The sequence below is a fragment of the Panthera pardus genome, unplaced genomic scaffold (assembly GCF_024362965.1).
Source record: "Panthera pardus isolate Hobbes unplaced genomic scaffold, ASM2436296v1 HiC_scaffold_6, whole genome shotgun sequence".
In the NCBI taxonomy this organism is placed as follows: domain Eukaryota; kingdom Metazoa; phylum Chordata; class Mammalia; order Carnivora; family Felidae; genus Panthera; species Panthera pardus.
The window spans coordinates 96,210,259-96,222,670 of record NW_026526991.1 but is presented as its reverse complement, the minus strand read 5'-3'; the positions used below and the strand labels follow the sequence as shown (position 1 = coordinate 96,222,670).

At 39.1% G+C, this 12,412-nt stretch overlaps 2 protein-coding genes across 2 annotated transcripts; both read right to left on the bottom strand.

Moving 5' to 3' along the window:
- Positions 1 to 4,034: 4,034 nt before the first annotated feature.
- On the bottom strand, positions 4,035 to 4,963 carry TAS2R8 (taste 2 receptor member 8). The gene is given in 5 exon segments (XM_019451972.2): positions 4,035 to 4,350; positions 4,352 to 4,587; positions 4,590 to 4,718; positions 4,720 to 4,752; positions 4,754 to 4,963. Coding segments are annotated over 5 exon segments (924 nt in total).
- Positions 4,964 to 6,824: 1,861 nt separating this feature from the next.
- Positions 6,825 to 7,838, bottom strand: TAS2R9 (taste 2 receptor member 9). Its single transcript, XM_019451942.2, has one exon. It carries the CDS (start codon positions 7,836 to 7,838, stop codon positions 6,825 to 6,827), a length of 1,014 nt encoding a protein of 337 aa, XP_019307487.1.
- Between the last annotated feature and the right edge of the window lie 4,574 nt (positions 7,839 to 12,412).

Below are 12,412 nucleotides of genomic sequence, written 5' to 3'. Positions count from 1 at the left end.
GTCTCTCTTGGGATGGAGACTGGAATGATAAGTAGAGACTGTAGCTATGATCATTAAATCCTTATCAGTCTTGAGAAGTTAATGTGATTGGTAATCCCTGGCCTGGCCACCTCGTGTATCACGTGTATGTAAAACCTGTATCAGCAGGTTTTACTTTTCCACACATGGCCAGTTTAGGCTGAGCTACATTTTAGGATGCAAATTAGACCCGTTCCCTTTCGTGATCCTGCACTGTCTTTCTAAGGCTATGTTTTTTGTAAGCTTGGGATTCATTAATCTGTGGCACATACTAGTAACCTCAGTAGGACTGCTAGATTTAGCAAATAGAAACACAGGACACCCAGTTAAACTTGAATTTCAAATAAACAATGAATGATTTTTTTTTTTTTTTTTTTTTTTTTTTTAGTGTATGTACTAATCACATGAGATTGCTGAAGTTCAAATTTAATTGGGTATCCTGTGTTTTATCTGGCAAATTTAACCTCCAAAGATTTTCTAGCAAATAGAAAATGGGCCAAAATCGAAATTCACTTTGCAAAATGATAATATTGATTACTACTAAAAATCTAAAGTTTGGGTTAACATTCAAAACCATAGATTTTCAGGGAATTTAAAAGGTTAACACTAAATATAGGTTATTTGGTTCTAAAAAATATTTTAGCTCATTTATCTGGGTTGTTCAGATGAACATGCACAAGGTTTCATATCATAATGCATTGTCTTATTAGTCAAGTGACATTTAATGGTCATTTAGTTTGTGATGTTATATTTATTTTTATTTTTTTAATGTTTATTTATTTTTGAGAGAGAGAGAGGGAGAGACAGAGCACGAGCAGGGGAGGGGCAGAGAGGGAGGGAGACAGAATCTGAAGTAGGCTCCAGGCTCTGAGATGTCAGCACAGAACCTGATGTGGGGCTCGAACTCACAAACCACAAGATCATGACTTGAGCTGAAGTCAGACGCTTAACGGAATGAGCCTCCCAAGCACCCCTGTGATGCTATATATATATAATGAGATGAAGGAGTCATAATAAAAAACATCGATTACCTTTATATTTTCCCTTTTCATTTAAAAGGTACTCAAGGGCAGTTGTACACATGAAAGAAGAGAGCAAAATCCTGTGTTTTGATCTACCCTCTGCCCTCTGCCATGCCAAATTGTATCTGAGAATCTACATCCTTAGCTCTTCGAGACTATTCGGCAGGAGACCGATGATGAAACTTACCTCATTCCTACAGACAAACTCTTACCTTTATGCAGCTTCTCTAAATTGAGAGTTACTGAGAAACACTTTGCAACATAGTGTTTCCACGGAATAATTCTAGGGGTGCTCATACCTTCTTTAGGAACACGTATCTTCTCATCCATCCTCAAAGGACAAACCTTCATTCCTGACATGCAGCTCTGATTTGGGGGGGGGAAACATGCCTCATTCTGTAGCCATCTTCACAGATGACTGCTTTCCTCTGAGCTTAGAAATGATCCCTGACCCAAGCACATCATTTCCTTTTCCATAGTGTCCTGGTAAATAAAGGGCCTTCAGTAACTACAATCATACCTTTACCGAAATAAATTTTAGAATACGTTTTTTGTTTGTTTGCAAGTAAGAGTAGATTTTATACATAGCTGTGTAGTATAGCATGGAATTTATGGTGCCCGTACTATGAAAGCAGGATGAAAGTTCCTTGAAAGATTAAAAATATAACTATCGTATGATCCAGCAAGCCCGATTCTGGGTATTTATCTAAAAGAATTTAAATAATGGAGTGCTAGGGTGGCTCAGTTGATTAACCATCCAACTCTGGATTTCGGCTCAGGTCATGACCTCACAATTTTGTGAGATCGAGCCCCATATTTGGTTCTGCACTGACAGTGAGCCTGCTTGGGATTCTGTCTCTCCCTCTCTCTCTCTGCCCCTCCTCCATGCATACTCTTTCTCTCTCTCTCTCAAAATCCATAAACTTAAAACAATAAATAAATTGAAATCAGGGTCTCAACGTGATATTTGCACTCACGTTTATTGCAGTATTATTCACGACAGCAAAATATAGAAGCACCCTAATTGCCCCCTGACATATGAATGAATAAAGAAAATGTGTTACATACAGACAAGGGATTATCATTCAGTCTTAAAGAGAAGAACATCTTGCAATATGCAAACACACGGGTGGACCTGGAAGACATTGGGCTAAGTGAAATAAGGTAGTTACAAGAAGGACAAATATTGCCCAGTTCCACTCATATGGGTATCTAGAATAGTCAAATCATAAAAGCAAACAGCAAAACAGTGGCTGCCAGGGCCCGAAGGGACATAAGAATGACGAGTTGCTATCCGATGAGTATCAAGTTTCAGTTATGTGAGAAATATAGGTTCTAGAGATATGCTCTACAATATTGTGTTTACAGTTAACAACTGTTAACCATACTTTGTACACTTAAAGATTTGTGAAAAACGTAGATCTCATATTAAATGCCCTAACTACAATAAAAAAAAAAAAAAAAACAGTAAAGAAAACAGAAAAAAAAAAAATTGTGCGAGAGTGTTTGGTCACCAGCTTACTACTTTGAACCCCGGTCATGGTCAGTGGAGGTATTTCAAACACTGGAGATACAGAAAACTAAATATGGAGGAAAGGACTTCAGACTAATGGAGGGAAACCTTCCCAGAAGTACTAATCTTATAAAATATTTATTGCATCTAAACCTGCAGAAGAATTTAAAGTTCGTTTCAGTGAAGAATTAGCAGATATTTTGCAGAATACACTAATTTATCCCATCAAGAGAACATCAGTTCTCCTGTCTTGTACAACAAATAGCATCCGAAATGCTAGGATATTAGAAATATAGTTGATTAAGTTTATATACATAAGACTGTAAACATTGGGACTTTACGGAGTGAATTTTACATCATCATATGCAGAAAAATTGATAATCTTCAGGCAATTAATATTTTAGTTATAACAAAAGGAAATGAGTAGATTGAAATAGACCAGAATTTGACATAGCAAATGGCGGGAGCTGAAATGCACAGTCATTATCGGAACAGACATGAATTTAGACGTGCCAGATCAAGTGTTTCAGTGCTACTCTAGTAACGAAGGATTTGTTGTTCACAGTAGAATGAGGTTTTTGTAGTGACTCTTTATTTTTCTTCTTTTCGTGTGCGTGTAATTTACTCTGTATGTGTTATGGGCTTACATTGCTTTTTTACTGATAGCATGTAGTTACCCTACAATGTATGCTAATTTCTTCTCAATGAATTGCTTTTCTAGAGTCTTGAGTGGTAAGAGCCCTTGCAGGTCTTATTAAGAAAGGAACCTGAGCAAAGCAGTCTGATTGATATTACTTACCCCCATCCTTTTACCGAGATTGTGAAGAGCACTTAGGAATACCCTTAGAGAGAGATGCTTGAATGAGTTCTGTTCCCATCCTACTGCTGCCTGAACAGCAAGTTGTTTGTACAGAAATTTAATTTCAAGGAAAATGAATAGGAGGTTCCAGAATAAGGTCCGCCAGAATATATTATGTAGGAGACAACCTAAAGCCTCACTCACTTGGGAGGAGACAGATACATAACTGGGAAACTGAACCAGACATGGGACAGGGGAGATCCGAGTTCCTAGTTAATAATCCAAATGGGAATGACCCAACAGAGCCACCAAGGGGGCAAAATTAAGGGTCAGCAATGTAAATATGTGATAGGGAAAAAATGAAAAAAATCAATGCAGTTCAGTGCACTCTACCATGAGCCAAAGTAAAATCTTAAAGTAACTAGGCAGTACATGCCTAACCTCTGCAGTAAGGCAGCAAAAAGAGTAAGTGTGAGCTCTGAAATTCTCAGAGGAAAGAGTGAAGGTGAGAATCTGGGATGTAAAGACACAGAAAGGATATATACATTCATGTGCTAATAGGCCTCAAGAACACTTCAAGATGTGTACCCAAAATAAATGGGATAACAGGACGAAACAAGAGTGTATTTTTTTAATTAGGCAACAAGATTTGGTTTTCAAGTTTATGTATAAAGCTAAGATTTTACATCATGCAGGCTGTTTTGCCATATCTTGGCATCCTGATAGATGCCTGCCTCCGCTTGTTATTCCCAATAATTAAAATGAGTGAATGACCAGAAGGATAGAGAATTGGTATAGCTTCTCCAAACATCACAGCGAATTTGCTTTCTTTCATAAGGTGGCTAAAAGTCGCCAAAAGGGAAACCTCATAACACACAAAAAGGAGGAAGAGAAATGAAGTCATAGTTTTCATGGCTCCTGCCTGGGCCTCTGTGCTGGGACCTCCACAGCCTGTAACACTGGGTTTCATTTGCTTGACATGTCTCTGTAGGGACATAAAGAAAAAGTGAGATCAATGACACAGTCCATGGGACAATTGCCAACAGGTTAAAGAGGGTCAGTGGGTTGAAGAATTGACTCTTACTTACATGGAACATTCCAGTGCAGTTACTTTTATGTTCTGCAATTTTATGAAACTCCTAATCATAATTTGGTGTCATTGCCAGTAGAAGGCTGACCAAGGAGGAGATGGCCAAACAGCCCAGCAGAATCCAGTGAATCACTCTGTCAATTCTCCCTCTTCAGCCAGAGAAAAAAGTGGGTGGGAGAAGTTGGCTATCTTGAGGAAATAGAAAACATTGAGGCAGGTGGCAAACCATATACTTAAGTCGTTGGCAAGTGTCCAGATGATATGCATGATGGCTTTTTAGTTTAGCATTTTCATAAAAATCTGGGTCGAGATATCATTATGATGATATTTACTATCATTATACAGAGCAAACACATTCTGGAGATGGCTAGACTGGGGAGGATATAGTCAGTTGAGGAGATCTTTTTCTTCTTAATCCAGTCAATCCAGTTTACCAGTCCAGTGTATACATTCCCCAAAATTCCTATTATGAATTTTCCAGTTATTATGGTCATGAAGATGTTGCCTTCTGTACAGAACATGTTGGTAGAGAGAACACCCTGTTCTCCATTATCATTGCAGGTGGGCTAATTTACAGATTCTCAGTTGAAGGGTGGTAATAAGTTCTTCAAGTCACGAAATAATGTTTTCTTTTCATTCACTATTTGGATTTTGATATCATTCCAGGAGTACCAAGCTCTCTTTGGAAATAGGATGGCTTCTTCATTTGTGAGGACTAAACCAACTGGTTGTTCCAAACATTTTGACTAGCTTTGAGCCTGGGCAAATCATAATCATCACCCTTTAGTGAGTGGTAAGTGAAATGTTTGGTTGAAAATGCTCTCATACCCCTTAAAAGAGATTTGATTTCATGAATTTGCAAGAGGCTTCTTGCTATTAAGTTTTGAGTACTCCGTTTGACCTGTTGAACTGAGTTTCAAATAGGGAGCCACAGAAAGCAAAGAAAAAAAACATGTATTCCATAAAAATCACAATGTGTAAAATGAAAGTTCATTTTCATCACCATAAATTGTAGGCCAATCAAGAGTCAGGTTTCCTGGCTCTTGGAAATGAATTTTAGTTTTGGAAATGATCAGTACAATTGGATTCTAGAAAATTAACATTCAGTCAGAGGATAATAATTTTCATTTTCATACAAATGGTTAATCAGAGAAGGATATGATACCAATCTAATTATACATGCTATAGTGTTATTAGTCAGGCAGGCACGTGGCAATATTTACAAATATTTTGCCTCTATGCAGTTTTTTAATAGAAGTGAAAGATGCTAGATTAAAATTTGCTAGTTTCATTTCATTGAATGTAGGAAATGCTCCCCGTCTGAAATGTTCATCCCAAAATATTGTCTCTTGGATAATAAACATTTTCATATAAAATTAAGGAAACACACTTTATTCTCTTTATAATCAACTCTTTTTATAAGACTTACAACCTTACATTCTACATTGTAGTCATTTCTCCTGATGGGGCAATCACATTTTTAAAAATGTTAACCGAATAATGTTTTCAGGGAATAAGACTAATTCTACTATCAAATTGATTTATTCTTTCTTGGGAGACCCATTCCACAATAAATTTAAGTCTAAGTAATACAAATCACAGAACGAGGGTTCTTCTTCTCTGTATTTAAGTACTTAAATAATGTAAATAACATATGTAGTATATTTCCTATTTTTATTGCATAATGTGTTACAGGAAAGCATGAAATTAATAATTTAAGGAAACCTAGTTATCTGTAAAATGTTACCAGAAACAGAATAGAAAAGCTAATGATGCTAAGAGGGAAAAAAAACCCAAACAAACATGTCAAAGATTCTTGAGTCTAGAAGGGTAGAGAAAACATTCCAAAGAATCTTTGAGAATTAACTCTAAAGCTGGGTGGTTTTGATATACATATCCCTTAACTGTAGACCCCACACTCCTTTTCCTAGTCAAACATTTTCTTGAGATCACATCTCTTTTCCTACATTATATTTCACCCTAGAGAGGGTCTCACCAGTGTTTTATCTCCTTCCTTAATGGGACAAATCATTCTAGAAATGGAGGGGGTAGAGCAGAAAAAATAAGAACTGACCTCCTCTGGCTCAGAAGTACAGTTTCTTATAGGATCGATTTTATAGGAAGGGCTGATATGCTTTAAAACCTCTTCCGCAGCCTGTTTGCCTGAAATTCTTCTGCTGCTTTTTGAGCGCAAGGTTTTTACCAGAATAAGACAGAAAGGAGAACCTCTTTGCCTTAGGCTCATCTTTCCTGCAGACACAAGGAAATGCACGGGGCTCAAGGATAACAGTTGACTTAAAGTTAAACAAGATGGAAATGTGAAGGAACACAAAGGGAAATTTAGAATAATGATAGATATGCATGACTCTTAACAGCATACAATTAAGCAAATGAATGTAATCCCCGGGGAGAAGGGAGACAGTCTTTTGTTGATTTCTTTCTCCCCATATTCAGGATTCTCTGTGGAACAAGAGGTTTCCTTCTTTTGTGGAAGCCCTTCACACACCTTAGCACCTTCAGAAAGGCCTCCCTCAGTTTGCTGTTGCCCATGATCAGGATGAACGAATGGCTTGATGGGAAAATGACAGTGACTATGCCACCAAACATCAGCACTAACCGCCCTTGAGGAATCAGGAAGCTAGAAGTGACTACAAGAAAGACTGCATAGTACATGATGAAGAGAAGCAGAAAGATGGTCACTGCCTTTATGGCCCTCATGTGTGCCTCTGTGCTAGAGTCCCTGGACCCGGTGGCGTAAAGTTTCATCTGCTTAGTGTGTCTAAAGAGGGAGAAAAGTAACAAGACAAAGGAGAGTAGGCACAGAGCAAAGGGAACTAGAGCCCCCAGGTTCAGGATAATCAGTTTGAAAGCGCTTGGGGCTTTACTCACTCTGAATTCCCAAGTTATGTTTTCCTCATGATTGACTTCGACATGACCCCAGGATCCCCCTTTCAAAAAGACACTAATAATTATGGAGGTGAGGAAGGACGCCAGAAAAAGCCCCAGGACGACTCTGGTAACGTTTAGCTTCAGCCAGAGGAACACCGGGTGGGATATGTTGGCTATCTTCAGTAAATAGAAAATGCTGAGGCAAGCAGTGAACCAGACACTTGAATGGTTGCTCAGTGTCCAGAAAGCATCCAAGGTGTTTATTGTCTCATTTTGAGCATATGCATGTGGAGAGAGCAGCAGAACAAAGCCATCTGCAGATACCACACACAACACACAGATTCTGGAGATGGCCAAACTCACCAGGATGATGTCAATCACGGAGCTATCTCGCCTTTGGAGCCAACCAGTGCAGTTAACCAGTACAATAAATCCATTTCCCCAGATTCCTATAGTCAATTCACCAGCAATCAAGACCATATACATTACCTCCACTGCACTTGGCATGTCAGCAAAGTTCCTGTCTGGGATATCACCGATGACGGTGTCTGCTTTCAGCTGACCAGTGAAGGATGGTGTTTAAGTCTGCCACTGTCGTCCTGCCGGGTATTTGTCTTTTGCTGTCCTCTTTGTCGGCATTGATCCAGGTCTGTGAGATAGCCAGGTCTGCCCCGGGTGACAACGGGGTGACAACGGCCTGCCTGCCGACCCCACTGATTGACCAGTCCTGGCTCTCAAGTGAAGTGATGATTGCAAGCCTCTAAGATGCAAATAGGAATGGATCTGATTTCTTGGATTTGCACAACCTTTCTCCTTTTAAGCTCCGTATATTTTGGAGTCTTTGAATTTAAGCTTTAGACCAGGAACTGCAAGAAAGAATCAATTACTTGGAAAACAATGGATCCAATTTAATTCGGAGATGTGGCAACATGACCACCTCTGATGATTTGCAAAGTACCCCCAAGTTATGGTCCATTTTGTGCAAATGCATGTTTGGGAGATTAAAAATGATTGCTAATTTAGAGTGTAGATAGTTAATGTGACTAATTTCAGCCTTACAGCAATGTATTCACTTCATTAATTAGAATAACTCAGGTAAGGCAGCTGTGGTTTTCAATTTTCTTGTAAGGACGGTTATTTTATTTCCAGCTCTTTCGCCTGGGAATGGGGAAGACTGAGCACCGAAGATATTCGAGTTGTGCCTGTTATAACACAGAATTTCACCTCGGAATCTGTACTTGTATGCAGCCGATTATGCTTTGTTAAAATCTGAGTGCGATCTTCCTTATAATGCCTCTTTAATAACGGATACCGATTTCGAAGACAAAACATACTTGATCATATTGCTAGTATTTGTGTGGATTTTTGGTTGTTTCGTGATTTAAGACACATAGCATCTAAATCCACAAAACAATAAACCAAGGTATAGTAATATTCTCTTGCACTGACTTTACTGTTTCACCAACTTAACATGTAAGCTGGAGGCTTCTAGGCTTTGCTATCACTGGAGGGGCTGCTTTGTCAGAGACAAAGGGCTTGAGGTGATGATCTCAAGAAAATGCCCAACCTCATTTGTATACGTGTTTTACGTATGTTGGTGACAACAGACCCTGAATCTGAGACATTGAGGACTGGAGACGAAGAGTGCCACCCATTAGGTGGGTTAGGAGTCAAGTACCTTTTTACATATTTAAAAGCCATTTGAATTTTTTTTGATGGACTATTTACATATTTGCTCATTTTTCTACCCTTTTAATGAATTTCTACGGTGTTTATACCTTAGAGAAATTAGCACTTTTCCCATGTTCTGTATCGACAATATTTCCCACTTTGCCATTTGTATTTAGCCTTTCCGCGTATTTTTTATTTTTATTTTTTTAATGTTTATTTATTTTTGAGAGTGAGAGAGACACAGCATGAGCAGGGGAAGGGCCTAGGGAGAGGGAGACACAGAATCGGAATCAGGCTCCAGGCTCTGAGCAGTCAGCACAGAGCCCAATATGGGACTCGAACTCACGAACCGTGAGATCATGACCTGAGCCAAAGTAGGTCGGCTCAACCAACTGAGCCACCCAGGCGCCCCTCCATGTATTTTTTAAATGTAACCAAAAGTTTTCAAATTTCATATAGTTCTATTTATCAGTCTCTATGACTTCTGGATTTTGAATTATAGTTAGAAAATTTCTCCATTGAACTTTTCCTATATTTTTCTCTATTATTTTCATGATTTGCTTTTTTTTTTTTTAACAACACAACACTTAAAAAACAATTTGGGAATATATATGTATATATATCTACATTATCAAGTGTGGATCCAACTTGACTTATGGATCCAAGATGGCTATCCACTTGTTTCAATTATATTGACTTGGTAATCCATCTTGCACCCCTGCTTGAGATGCCACCTCTATTTAAATGATAATTTCCCAGGGCACCAGTTGAGGATCTGACTTTGGCTCCGGTCATGATCTCTCAGTTTGTGAATTGGAGCCCCCGGTCGGGCTCACTGCTATCAACTGGTCAGCACAGAGCCTGCTTCAGATCCTCTGTCTCCCTCTCTCTGCCCCTCCTATGCTTGTGCTCTCCCCAAAATAAATCAATATAAAAAAAACTGTTTTAATAAAATAAAAAATAAGATAAATGATAATTTCCCTTATGTATTTGCAGATGAAGTGGCTACTGTTCTTGTCTTTTAATGCATTAGTAATGACTAAAAGGACTGTGAGTGGCATGGCTATTTCCACCTGCATAAGGAGAACTTATGACAAGTTGAGATTTTAAATTTCGCCTCCTGACAGTCTGAAAACCAGAGGTCTGTGGTGGCCCTGAAAGATTCACTTGTTTTTTATGGCTGTAAGTCAGATCTAAAAGTGAATTGTGTAGATAAGAGATTTACCATATCAGATGTATTCACAGACTCATCAAGTCTCATCGAATGAAATTTAGAACAATGATGGGAAACGAGTAGGACCTTAAAACTGGGAATGAGGATATCTAGGTGCACTTGGATAAATAAAGCTGAGAATCTCAAACTCCTTTCTGGTGGAGGCAGTCCACCTTCCCATGTCAGAGGGAATCTGCCTCGTTTTGCTTGAAGACCGTATAGCAACCTCACCCGGGAAAGTTACCATGCAAAGTGATGCTTACTTCCTTTAAGATCCACCTCAGTCACCATTTTTGTCTCTAGACTCAAAACCAAGGTCCTACTACAGCGTGCTCCAGGCAGTGGGGGAGAGGACAAAGCGGGAAGATAATTACAAAATCTGACCAAGAGGGAAAACATTTATCCTCCAAAAGAATTGCAAGATTTCACACATTTATGTTGGCTGACAGTCAAAGCACACATGTAAGAACAGACTCTAAGTATTTCAGACCAAAGAGGATAGATCCCAACACTGGATCTGGATCAACGTATTGATAATAGCTGCCCCTTTATAGAGTCTAGGTTCAGCATGTTCACTTGTGTCATTTCTCAAATCTCTTGCGATCGGAAGCGCTCGAACACAAACACAGCTAGGCAGATGTTCCTTTAAATTCATTTTCTTTTCCTTGTTGAAATACTTTGTACCATTCTTTAGAATCTTACATTCTCTGTTGACATTTTCTCTTTAATTATGCTACTGATTATTGCAGGTCAAGTCAGGCAAATGACTATATTTTCCACATGTATCAAGAATGGAATGCTGCCATACTGGTCTTATTTTCAGACAGCTCGTATTTTTAATTATTCGCTGACTTCATCTACCCCCCCCCCCCCCCGCCCCCGCACACACTCCAAATCCCTCACTATGTCCACTGCAATTCACAGTAAATCATCAGCCAGAAACTTGTGTTCTCATTCATTTTTCTCACAGTTCATTTTACCTTCTTCGTTTGAACTCAGAAGGTCTTAAACTTTGGCAGATTGGTGAAGACTGTGATGTCTTCAGAATAATTTTTTTAAGTGAACAAAATGAAAATGCATGGAATTTTAGAGGAATCCAGATAAATTAAAGTATATATATATATATATTATATATATATTATGTATATTTAAGTTGATATGCTCCGATTCGAGAGACCCCCTGAAAACAAACCACCAGAGTCCAGAGTCAAAGCCAAGCGGCAAGGGTCGTTTATTGCAGGTTCGAACCCGGTCCTCCGCGCACTCATTGCCAGTGACGCTAAGAGGCCCCGAGCGAGGATCTTACAGCTTCTTTTATAGACAGGCACAAACAAGTTAGGGATTTTTTTGTGGTTTTACAGAGCTGTTATTGGTTGACATTTAAATTTGAACACTCAGCAGAACTTGATTGGTTCCGGCCTTTTTTTTTTCAAACCACTCAGCAGAACTTGATTGGTTCCCACCTTTAGGTCAGACCACAACCGGGCATGCCCTGGCTGGTTCGGGAACGGCGGGGGGTGGGGGGGGGTGGGGGGGGGTGGGGAGGTCTTTTCTTTGCAGTTGTGAGTACACCTGGTAATTTTTCTCTTAGTCTCTCAAAGTCATCTTTATACCCAATGTGGGGATCAAACTTATGACCCCAAGATCAAAAGTCTCATGCTCTTTCAACTGAGCCAGCCAAGTGCCCCAATTAAAGTATATTTTTAATGCGATATGGTCATTTCTGTGCTTCTCTTTTCATCTGGCAGAAAGAGCAGTAATAAAGGTAAATGATAATTTGAGGTCTCTCAAACAATAGTGATTTGTGATTTCTAGAAGTAAAAATCACAGGTACTGTTAATGTTTCTATGATTGCTATTTGCATTCATACCTAGAAAGAATGCTAGGTTTAAGTTAAAGGTTAATGAAAAGGAAGATATAATTGGGTGCCCGTACAAGTTCATAGACCCCTCAATTTTATCCATAGATGCCTTATTTTAAGACCTCACATTATGCTCAGTGAAATGAGTCAGGCAGAGAAAGACAGATACTGTATGTTTTCACTCATACGTGGATCCTGAGAAACTTAACAGAAGACCAGAGGGGAGGGGAAGGAAAAAAAAAAAAGTTAGAAAGGGAGAGAACCAAACCATAAGAGACTCTTAAATACAGAGAACAAACTGAGGGTTGATGGGGGGTGGGAGGGAGGGGAAAGTGG

What these genes read in the sequence shown, in the direction of transcription:
- TAS2R9 (XM_019451942.2), bottom strand. Translation starts at nt 7,838, where the DNA reads ATGCCAAGTGCAGTGGAGGTAATGTATATGGTCTTGATTGCTGGTGAA.